Source organism: Tasmannia lanceolata, unplaced genomic scaffold, assembly GCF_043159265.1.
Source record: "Tasmannia lanceolata isolate RefF3 unplaced genomic scaffold, GAP_Taslan_0.1 ptg000006l, whole genome shotgun sequence".
NCBI lineage: Eukaryota > Viridiplantae > Streptophyta > Magnoliopsida > Canellales > Winteraceae > Tasmannia > Tasmannia lanceolata.
Window position 1 is genome coordinate 5,027,501 of NW_027518683.1, and position 11,973 is coordinate 5,039,473.

At 32.9% G+C, this 11,973-nt stretch overlaps 1 protein-coding gene across 9 annotated transcripts in view; it reads right to left on the reverse strand.

Moving 5' to 3' along the window:
• Nucleotides 1-11,552, reverse strand: part of LOC143879384 (uncharacterized) — a 30,116-nt gene extending 18,564 nt beyond the window's left edge. For 4 of the 9 annotated variants that reach the window (XR_013251240.1, XR_013251238.1, XR_013251239.1 and 1 more), the window contains exons 1-2: nt 11,026-11,552; nt 9,861-9,980 (exon numbers count right to left, since the gene is read on the reverse strand). Coding sequence is in view for 3 of the 9 variants with exons in the window: in XM_077381741.1 (XP_077237856.1) it covers nt 9,349-9,411; nt 9,824-9,967 (207 nt within the window). In the remaining 6 variants the exon portion in view is untranslated. Of the gene's footprint in view, nt 1-9,348; nt 9,412-9,823; nt 9,981-11,025 lie in introns of all 9 variants that reach the window. The other 5 variants (XR_013251236.1, XR_013251235.1, XM_077381740.1 and 2 more) reach the window with 2 other exon arrangements.
• Nucleotides 11,553-11,973: the final 421 nt, after the last annotated feature.

Sequence of the window (11,973 nt, forward strand, 5' to 3'; positions counted from 1 at the left end):
CAAAGCCTAAGACTGCAGAGGAAATTAAGTGAAGTACTCCAGATACAAAGTATGGAAAGGTGTCTATAACTTCCCCACCCGGACCTACCCCCCAACCTAGAGTAGCTAGATGGGGAAGTAAAATCAATCCTTGTTCATACATGGGTTTCTCTGGTACGAAATGAGCCACTTCAAATAGGTTCATTGCTCCGGCCCAGAATACGATTAATCCGGCATGGGCTACGTGAGCCCCGAGTAGTTTACCGGACAAATTGATAAGTCGGGCATTCCCGGCCCACCAAGCGAAACCGGTGGTTTCTTGGTCACGACCAGCTAAAGCTAAAGTTCCATTAAAGAGAAAGAGATGAACCCAGCCAGCCCGCCCCTTTAGTGATAGTGAGAAAGAGCACACACACACACACACCTCCCCTGACCTACTCATCATCATCTCATCTGGCGCGAAGCAAAAAGAAAGGTCCCCCCTTCCCAGCCCAGCCGCCCCGCTAGCCGCCTACCCACTCGTGCTCGTAGCTCGATCGGAGGTCAAGAGTTTGGTCCGGCGGAAAAACAGAAGTAGTCCGTCTCAAGTGATACGTGAATTGCTCAGTAGTGCTTCGCTACTTGACGTTGCCCCGCTGGCGGAAATAGCTTAATGGTAGAGCATAGCCTTGCCAAGGCTGAGGTTGAGGGTTGTCCCTCCTTCCGCTCCTGGCTTCGTCGTTCAGTGGTCACGAGTGGAGTGCGTAAGCCCCTTTAGAGATAGGGGCGAGCAGCAAGCAGCCCCTTGTATAGGGTTCCAAAGCTATCTTACTAATAAAAAGAAAGGGGCAAGCCAAAACCTACTCCTAACAAGTTGCTGGCTTTTCATCAGCCGTTGCGCGCTAGCGCGCTTCTGTTTTTCAGCAGGCTTCTTCAAATATCCCATAAATTCAGTAGGGGCTATAACTAGTTGTAGCTAGCTAGCGCGCTAGCGTTTTCCCTTACTAGTAAAGGGGCTGCTAGTTGTAGCGCGCAGTGTACTAGTGAATAGGAAAAGCGAATTGAGATTACTAATGACGGATGGAGGTTGAGGATAGAACATGTTCGGTGCCTCGCCCTTGTCTCCTTCGCCGGAGACTGCAAATGATGGGAATCCTATCGATAAAGAAGAGGCATAAGCATCGCCTCTCGATCCAATCCGTCTTTCCTGGCCTCCCCAACACACTCTTGATACATCGTCACTACAGACAAGAAAAACATCCCTAGCTAGATCCCGTTCTTCTCTTCTTTGGTCTACTTACACTTTCTATTTCATCTAAGTGGGTCAATGGAAATTAAATTGGTTGTACTACCACTATCGTATTTTCTAGAAATTTAACAATGAGTATCCGAGTGGAATCTTGTTTGATATCTCTAGAGATGGATTTTGAAATCCTATCAACACTCTGGTTGTACGACCGCTATCGAATTTTCTCGAAATTAAACAAGGAGTATCCAACAGGAATCTTGTTTGAAATCTCTAGAGACGGATTTTGAAATCCTATCAGTACTTCGGGGAATGTGTTAGCCTCTTTAGTACAAGGGGAGTCCCAAAACATGGGCAATTTCACTAGTTTAGGTTTTTTTAAACATCACTGTATGATTATAAGATGAATGCTCAACTGAACTCAACTCACTAAGCCTTTGTCCCAAACTAGTTGGGTCAGCTAATGAATCCTTTAGAAAATTTTCATGAAGAAGGTGAAAGGATCTACTCGGCTCAAATTGACTAAGTCTAATCCTGACACTAGTAGGGTTCGTCTGCATGGGTCATTTTCGTCACTGTAGATTAAAAGATGAATTTGATGCTAGGAATTAGGTTTAGAGGACTGAAGCAAAACAGAATGCCACAGAGAGAGAGAGAGAGAGAGAGGTGTTACCTCTTTGAACAGTGGTGAGAAAAGAGGAGGGAGTATGCAGAAGAAAGGGTGGATCTTTTACCTTTTGGAATTTTAAAGTTATGTGTGTTCTAATCATTTGCTCGTGTGTTTTCACGCGACTCTTTAGCTCTTGACCCAAGCATTCCTCAAAATTTTAGCAGTATAATAATAATAAACACAAAAAATTAGAGATCATTATAAATGTAAAGTAACCGAGAGGGCGAGCCTTGGCGCAACGGTAAGGTTGCTCCATTATGACTTGGTGGTCACAGGTTCGAGTCACGGAAACAGCCTCTCTGCAAAGTAAGGCTGCATACATCTAGCCCTCTCCAGACCCCGCAAAAAAGATAATAAACAAAATGATATGGTTTGAAAAATAAAAAATATAAGACCAAAATAGAAAAAGGAAAACTCCTTAAATCTAAATATAAAAAACCTCTAAAATAAAATTAAATATATATATAAATAGAATATTATATAAAACCACCATTCAAAAAAAGAATATTATATAAAACCCTAAAAAATAAAATAGAAACAAATTGATAATAAAAAAATAAAAAATTCCATAAACATCCCAAAATCAAAGTGTAAATAAAATGCAATAAATTAAAAACAGAAAAATATTAAACCGATAAAAAAGTGAAAACCTATGAATCTAGATGAGTTATCAAGAACATTCCAAAATAAAGATTACATAAAAATAAATAACAAGAATATAAAAACCCTTAAAAAAAAACAATGAATCTAGATGAGTATATAAAGAACATTCCAAATAAAGATTACATATAATACCTAAAAAGAATATAAAATCCCTTCAAAAAAATAAATAAAACATAAATAGGATATAAATAAAGAGAAATGATAGAATGAAGGGGGCGCGCGCCCGTTCAAAAATCAAACCCCATTTGGTCAGTTTCAGCAAAAGTCAAAGCTGTTTCCGTTTTTCTGCGCCATCCACTTTTTTCGGCGCCATCTTAAATGCACTTGATGAAACTGACCAATCGGGGCACCCTTGAAAGCGGTTTTTTGCAAGGGTTCCCCGTTCATTTTATCATTCCTCTAATATAAAATACTTAAAAATAAAAGAAACAAATCAATAAGAATAAACAAAAAATAAATAGAAAATTATATAAGACACTTAAAACATAAAAGAAACAAATCATTAAGAAAAATTCTGGAAATATCACAAAATCAAAATGTAAATAAAATGACAGTTTAAAAATGATAAGAAGATACAAAACTAATAAAAACCAAAAAGAAAAAAATAAATCTAACTGTTCAAACTAAAAAATAAATAAAAAGAATACATACATATAATACGATAAAAAGAACATTTAAGAATGGGAATTGTTACCGTCCATCACAAAAGGCATTTCGCAGCTGGTATGTCGCATTTCAGACCAGCCACCTCGTGAATGGAGACACAAAAGCTGTTGTCTTCATTCACGAGGTGGCTGGTCTGACATGCAACAGACCAGCCGCGAAATGCCTTTTGCGATGGACCCTAGCAAATCCCTTTAAAAATATAAAAGTAAAAGCTTCTTAAATTCACACATAAGGAAATATAATACAATAAATTGAAAAAACAAAGGAGTAACAAAATATAACAAAATCCCAAAATTATTATAAAATTTGAAATATTACAGAATCATAAAAGGAGATACGACTAGATAGGAAAAAAATCAAAGAAAGTTATAAATACAAAGCAACAAATGTCAATTAAAAAATAAATGTAATAGAAAAATAAAACTTTGTTTTCAAATGGGGTCAGAAAATAAAACATAAAAAGTAAAAATTAAAAAACTTTTAAATTTTAAACAAAATTAAAATAAAATAGTTAAAATTAAACAAAACAAAGAAGAAATAACAAGTAAAAAACTCCTAAACATGAAATATCAATATACAAGGAAATATTATTTGCCAAAAGACAAAATAATAAGATATAATTTAAAAAGTAAAAATTAATTTCAAATGCAAAAAAAAGAAGAAACAAATAAAAATAGAATACAAGCACAAATAATTTAAATTACGATAAAAATGTCATAATTAGATAAGACAAAGTAAAAAAACGAGCAACCAAAATATACTAGAAAAAAACATATAAAAATCGCAAAAAAAAAGTCGCAATAATTCCTAGAGTATCTTGATTCAAAACAATATAATTAAAAGTTTTGAGTATTTTATCATTCAGAAGAATGTGTGGAATAGAAAAGAAAGCACATTTTTTTTATAATTTTGCTAAAACATTATAATGTGAAAATAAGACTCAAAAGTCATTATAAAATTTTGAATACTAATAAGACTACAAAAATAAAAAGGGTGATGATATTTTCACCCCCCTTGCAGTAGTTGCACTCCCCCCTCCCCCCCCCCCCCGCCTATAACGTGATTTGACATAAAGTTGCCCACTTTTCACGTCAAATCAGGTAATAAAGGGGGTGTGCACGTAATGCAAGAGGGGTGAAAATATCATCTCCCAAATAAAAATTCTAAGAGTAATGTACAGGGGGGAAATAATATAGATAGTTGGACATCTTCAAAAAAACATATAGATTAGGTGGAATTTAAAAGTATGAAAATCAGACATTTAGTGAATAATGAAACTAAACAAAATAAAATACTCTAATTTTTTCATAATTTTAAATTCTAATTATTTTGCTTTTAAATTCTATTTTTAACTTCTACGAATGGCATCAAATTTTACATTATTTTTAGTTACTTTTTTATTTCATGATTTCATGGGATATTTTTATAACTATTACAAATGGCAAATGTAATATAAACATAAAATTTAGGAAAAACAATTAAAAAAAAAACTAATGATAATAAAAGTAAAAACGTAAAAACTTAACCAAACATAAAAGAAATATGACCTAGTTAACAAACATATTTCTTCTATGTTTGTTTGGTTAAGTCTTTTAGTCTTTAATTTTAATATTATTAGTTTAAGTATCAACTGCTTTTATTAAATTTTATTTCTTTATTATATTTGCTATGTTGTAATAATTGTTAAAACATCAAAAAAATTATGAACTAAAAGCATAACTAAAAAGAATGTAAAGTTCACACCATTCATAGAGGTTAGAAATAAAATTTAAAAGTTTAAAAATTAAAATTTAAAATTCTGAGAAAATTTAAAAAAATATATTTTGCGAAATTTCATTTTTTCATAATTTTAAATTCTAATTTTCTAAATTAAGTATCCTTTTTATGATACTTTTAGATTTTTTACTTTCATGTTTAATTTGTATTCGAAATTTTATAACAATTTTTGGGTGTTTGTCTGTTACGCATTTGTGTTTTTTGTCTTATTTAATTGTATTTTTTTTTTAGAATTTTAACTATTTTTGTGAATCGTTTTCAGTTTTTCATACTTCTTACATTATTATAACTTTCAATATTATGCATCCCCTTTTTCCGAGACTTTTAATTTTTTTACTTTTGCAGTTTTGTTATTATTAATATTTGTGTTTTTTGTCTTATTAATATTTTATTGCTCGTTTGTGTTTTTTTGCATTGTCACATAATCTCCTGAATGATCAGAAATAATGAAACACATAAGAAATATATTTAAAAGAAACAACCATTAATAACAGTCCAGAAAAAAACAAAAAAAAATCGTCAATAACCCCCCCTCCAATAAAACATAAGTTGAAACAGAATTGAAGAAATGCATGTTAAAAACCTTCTAAGAAAACATAAAATGAATATATATTATTAGTAGAACACAAAATATAAAAAAACAAATCGTTTAGAAAAAATTCTAGAAACATCGCAAAATCGAAGTGTGAATAAAATGAAATAGATTAAAATCGAAGTGTGAAGTGTAGACTAACGAATGTAAAAGAAGAATAAAATTTATAAGTACAAAAATACCAAACTCGCGAAATTTAAACTAATAATATTAAAATTAGAAAAAAATAGAAAGATTCTAAAATTATTAAAAAAAAAAATAGTAATTATAAACACAAAGCAACAAATGGTAATCAAAAAATAAAATTTAAAAGTACGAAAAATAAGTAAAAAATTAAAATTTTTTTTTCAATGGTAATAGACAATAAAATAATAGAGTAAAATTTTAAAGAAATAAATTAAACATAGAAAAAATATAAAACTAATAAAAAAGGAAATTTTTTGAATCTACTTGGGTTATAAAGAACCTTCCAAAATGAAAATAGAATATAAGTACAATAATAAAGAAACATAAAAGTAAAAAGAAACACTTAAATATGAAAATATAAAAAAACAAAATAATAACAACATAAAATAAAAAAATAAAAAACACTTAAGTATGAAAATATAAAAAACAAAATAAAACCAAAACAAGTAACATAAAAGTAAAAACACTTAAACATGAAAATACCAAAAAAAAATGTAACAATAAATTTCAAATGTCATAAAAATAATAAAGAAACAATTAAAATTACTATATAAAACAATAAAAACATAAAAAGTAAAAGACTCTTAATCATGAAAATATCAAAAGCAAAAAACTAACCAAAAGCAAAAAACTAACCAATAATTTCAAATGCAAAGAAGCACAAATAATAATAAACAATTAAAATACAAAATACAAAACACAAAAAATATTAAAATTACCATCAAAATGTTATAATTAGATAAGATAAAATTTAAAAAACAAAAGGAGTGACAAAATATAAAAAAGAAACCCAAAATTATTATAAAATTTGGAATACTAATAAAAAAACAACAAAATCAAATGGTCTAAAAGCGTTACACAGGTATGCAGCAAATTCGAGTAATTAAACGTTTCACAATTAGTGAACTGAATTCTACACCTACCACACGAACTTGAATCATCACGTGGCCGCTAAAGCAAGCTAAGCTTCACACGGCCCTGAGGAAGCCAAGCGATTAATTTAAAAAAAAAAGACCAAAAATTATTCTAAAATTTGGAGTACTAATACAAAAAACTACAAATCAGAAAATCTAAAAGAATTGGAATTCAAAAAATATGAAAATCACACATTTAATAAATATTAAACAATAAAAAAAAATAACGAAACTAGAAAAACAACAAATAATTAAATAAGTAACAAATGTAAATGAAAAATAAAATTCTAAAAGTATTAAAATAATAAATTGCAGGCACCGGCACCACAAAACCCTAAAAATTATAAAGTAAAATGTTACATTTAAAATAGTTAAAAATATAAACCATGTACCTTTCTGTTGCACGACCCAACATCTCAAAGTAGTTGAGGGGAAAAATCAAAGAGAAAAAACAATTGGAGCATCTTATATGCAAAAATGTTTCTCATTGGCCTAATTTTTTGTAGGGATTAGAGTTGAGAAACTCCTACCTAGTCGACGGTAGTTTAATGAGTTGCTTCAAATTACGAGGAATCAAGCCCAGCTAGTGGCATGATTTGAAATGGATTAGGTAGGGCATATCCGTTTACAGCATGGGTGAGATCAACATACAATGAGTTCAAATCCATGAGCATATTGCTCATTGGAATTACAATCGAGGAACTCCTGTCAATGAGTTGCTTCAAGTTACGAGGATTCAAGCCCAGCTAGTGGCATGATTCGAAATGGATTAGGTAGGGCATCCGTTTACGGCATGGGTGAGATCAACATACAATGAGTTCAAATCCATGACCATATTGCTCATGGGAATTACAGTCGAGGAATTCATGTCCACTCGATTGAACTACTTGACGGTAGTTCAATGAGTTGCTTCAAGTTACGAGGATTCAAGCCCAGCTAGAGGCATGATTTGAAATGGATTAGGTAGGGCATCCGTTTACATGTCATGGGTGAGATCAACATACAATGAGTTCAAATCCATGAGCTTATTTATTGCTCATGAGAATTACAGTCGAGAAACTCTTGTCCACTTGACGGTCAGGTAGGGAATCAACGTCACCCTCAGGAAGCAGCAATTGCATATCAAATCCACTCGACCGAATAAGCAAGGCCATCAAACTCATCCCATTCTCGGGCTCGTTGAATGATATGTAATATATCAGGTAGGGCATCTGTTTAGGGAAGGGGTGAAAGATCAACATAGACTGAATAAGATAGGCCATCGGGTTCCTCATCCCATGAGCATATCGCTCTATTAAAAATATCTACTACGAATAGAAGGCCATCGGGTTCCTCATCCGATGAGCATATCGCTCTATTAATAATATCTACTACAAATAGAAGGCTCCTCCTTCCTATCACAGAAAGTATGTCTTTTGCCTAGCAACTTTAACTTTCCTTGGGATTGGGCCTGTAGCTCAATGGTTGAGGATCTGGTCCTCAACCTTGAGGTCTCAGGTTTTGTCGCAGGCAACCTACCAAAAAAAATCTTAAACTTTCCCTAGCAGTAATCTTGATACCCCCTATATCAGTAAGCCTATATTAATAAGGTCGTGAGCTTAGCATGAATGCATCTTGTAGTATCCCCTCCCCCCCCCTCTCTCCCAACACACGCACAACGAATAGTGATCACCACTACAAGAAGTCAACCCAAGATACATTTTTTCACACATTTAGTTCTTGTACCAACAAACAAGCATGCAAATGCTAATGCTTATTAGGGTAGTCATTGTTAATGCTCTTCATTCTCAAACTAATAGCCTTTGTTTAATACGTTCAATTCTCAAACAAGAATTAAACGTTAAATTCTCAAACAAGCATGCAAATGTTAATTTTTACCGTGTTAGGCTCGATACCCCTATCAGTAAGCCTATACTAATAAGGGCGTGAACTTTCAGCATGAATGCATCTTGCAGTATAATGAATAGTGATTACCACTGCAAGAAGTCAACTCTAGATACTTTTTTTCCGCACATTTAGTTCTTGTACAAAAAACAAGCATGCAAATGGTAATGCTTATCAGGCTAGGCATTACTCATCATTCTCATACTAATAGCTATATAAATGTTTAATACGTTCAGTTCTAAAACAAGCATTAAACGCTCAGTTCTCAAACAAGCATGCAAATGTAAATGCTTCTCGTACTAAAGAGTAAATTATACCCACTTTTTACTAATTATAACCAATTAGACTAATTACAAAAGTTTATAGCTTCAAATTGACATGTAAAATTGTAAATTAATAGAGATTATTCTAAATACAAGAGCGACCCAGTTGGCATCATCCAACTGGCAATGGCCTAAAACCCTAGCAAAGCATCCAAAGCCTAGCAGCCAAATGCCCAAATTTCATGGAGGTGACTTGGTGAATGGCATTGACTATAGTGATCATCATATCTTGTGTTTGTGCCTACAATTGGAGAAAAAAGTGAAAAACTAGAAAACTCCTCCAAAACCAAATGCTATAAATGCCATTATGCTACTAAACAATATGGAACATACAGTGGATCTTTTCTAGTCTACCAGCGTGCTAGAATATTCAAAGAGAAAAATATCATTCAAACAGCAAAAAATATTGTATTGGTACATGATCACCATCACTTGACATAGAGTGAAGGTTCAAAATAAAGAGAACATACTGCATGCCGTTTAGGAAAACATTCAATTGACATCAGATGATAATGATCCCCAGATGGCACATCCTAGAAACAAAGGGCAGAGCAATCACCATGAAATTTCTTAACAATAATTAAAACTAAACCTAAGAATGGAGTTTATGAAAAGGGAAATAATATCAGTAGACGTATTACCATGTTATTATATTTCCACTAAAGCATTTTGTCTTTTAGTATTTAAAGAGCTGTCAAAATGTTACTACAGTTCCCAAAAAGCTCTCAAAAACCCGTTTAAAGAGAAGAGACAAGCTGGACCATGCAACTATTAAAACATGGCTGTGCTGATATCATTTTCCTTAAGAAATTTACAAACGCATTAAAAATTCCCATTTTCCATACAAGTTTCAACAACCACATTACCAACAAAATAAAAGAAGCAATGATTGTGAAAATACCAATAAAAAACAACAGCAGTCAAAGAAGAATCTGATACTCTTACTTGAGTAGGAGTCAAAGAAGAATATTGCTTTACAGACCAGGCATTCTTGTGAATGTACATGAAGATGGAGCCATTTGTACACCCGAGGCAAGAAGATCTTTGGCGTGGGGTTTTGCTTGCAGATTCACTAAGCCCACTGGCCATCTTCAAATTCCGTCTGAAAATCACATAAAACCTTAATTAATAACAACGTCCAACTCAAAACCCTAATCAACAGAAAGAAAAATCAATTCATAAAGAAGATAACAGCAAAATTCAAAAACTGGAGAACCAGACTAGCAACTAGTTACAAGACCCAACTTAAGTGAAATAAAGATATATGAGAAACAGAAATCAGAGACCCAACACAACCAGGTTTGGAAGCCGTAATTTAGAATCGAAACGATGAAAAACAAATTGAAACCCTAAATTAAAACACATCAAATCATTTGCTATGGACCGATAAAATCCAAATAGAAAAAAAAACAATACAGTTTTCTACCTTCCACCAATCCAGAAACAAATCTAAGAAATCTAGGTTTGTTGTAGTAAGAACGAATCTAGACTATTATACTTGTAATATCTATCAAGAACATTTTCTTCCATCATTTCCAGGAAAAGAACTGCCTAATTTTGATAGCTTCAAGGAAAAGAAAGCTTAAAACAGTCCTCGAATTACTTACCCAGGAACATAAAAAATCAAAAATAAAAAATCGAACCAATTTACGATAAAGATTATATAATTAGTCTCAAGAATGTAATTATATCACAGATTAGCCATGATTCAAAGAAAGAAGGAATCAAGAAAAGGCAACATCTATGCTGAGGAAACCCTAATTTCTAAAAGGGAATTAGGGTTAGGAAACCCTTTTTTTTTTTTTTGAATGGTTAGGAACCCTAATTTCTAAAAGGGAATTAGAGATAAAGAGAAGTTACAATCTCCCTTTCAAAACTCAAAAACAGACAATTATACTAGAAATATAAATCAAGAAAGCTTAAAAAGTCTTAAAATTATTTACCCTAATTTAGGAGAAGATTATATGAAAAAATAACAAACCAAAATTCGCAGCAATTTACAAGATAGATTATATAATAGGTCACAAAAAGAAATTGTAACACCGAATTAGCCAAGATTCAGGGAAAGTAGGAATCAAGAAAAGAAAGAAAATGTTCTGCAGAAACCCTAATTTCTACAAAGGGAATTAGAGAGAAAGAGAACTTACTTTGGCGAGACTAATGTAGAAGAAGAGCCGCTCGTGAATCCCGATTATTCTTGTGGGATTCAATTATTCTTGTGGCCATTTGCAAGAATCAGATCCCCCAATCTCTACCCAGTATCCATGGAGAAATAAACCTTAAATCCAATTCGAACCTCATTGCTCAAAAACCCTAAAAACTTTTCACAATCGAAGCAGATCCCCCAATCTCAAGGGTTTATTTGCTTTTGCTTGATCGCTCCCCTTTTCTGCCCAGGTGAAATAAACCTTAACTCCAATTCGAACCTCGTTGCCCAGAAACCCTAAAAAGTTTTCAAAATCGAACCCTTCTCCGTATGTTTTTTGCAGAATTTATGCTCCCGGTAAAGCCCTCAACGAGATACCCTACAACCAAATCGGCTACAGCACAAAAACGATTGGCGAAGAATCGGAAAGGAATTAGGGTTTTGAATTTCAGATGGAGAGATGGGAAGATGGGATTGAGGCGGGGAGAGAGAGAGAGAGAGAGAGAGACAGAGACAGAGAGAGACGGGTCCAGAATGGAAATAGAAACTGCTTGGAGAATGGAGAGGGAGTGATATTTGTTTTGTGCCCCACCTCCAACGGTCTAAAACTAGGCACGTGCTTAATGGTGGAAAATGGAAATAGACACTACGTGGCGAGGGAGGAGATTGTTGTGTTGTGCCCTCGTGTCTAACGGTCTAAACTACGCACGTGCGCTAATTCCATAGAAATTGAAGTAAAATTCTTTTCTTTTTTTTTGGAAAAATAATTCCATAGAAAATGAGGAATACAAACTCTGGAAAATATGTCTTTCATGAAAAATATTTCCCTACCTACTATAAGCACCCAGAGAGAGAGAGAGAGAGAGAGAGTTTCCTTGAAAACAAAGGAAATTCTTTATTTTTGGAAAAAACAATTCTATCGAAAAGGAACAAACCAAACACCAGAAAA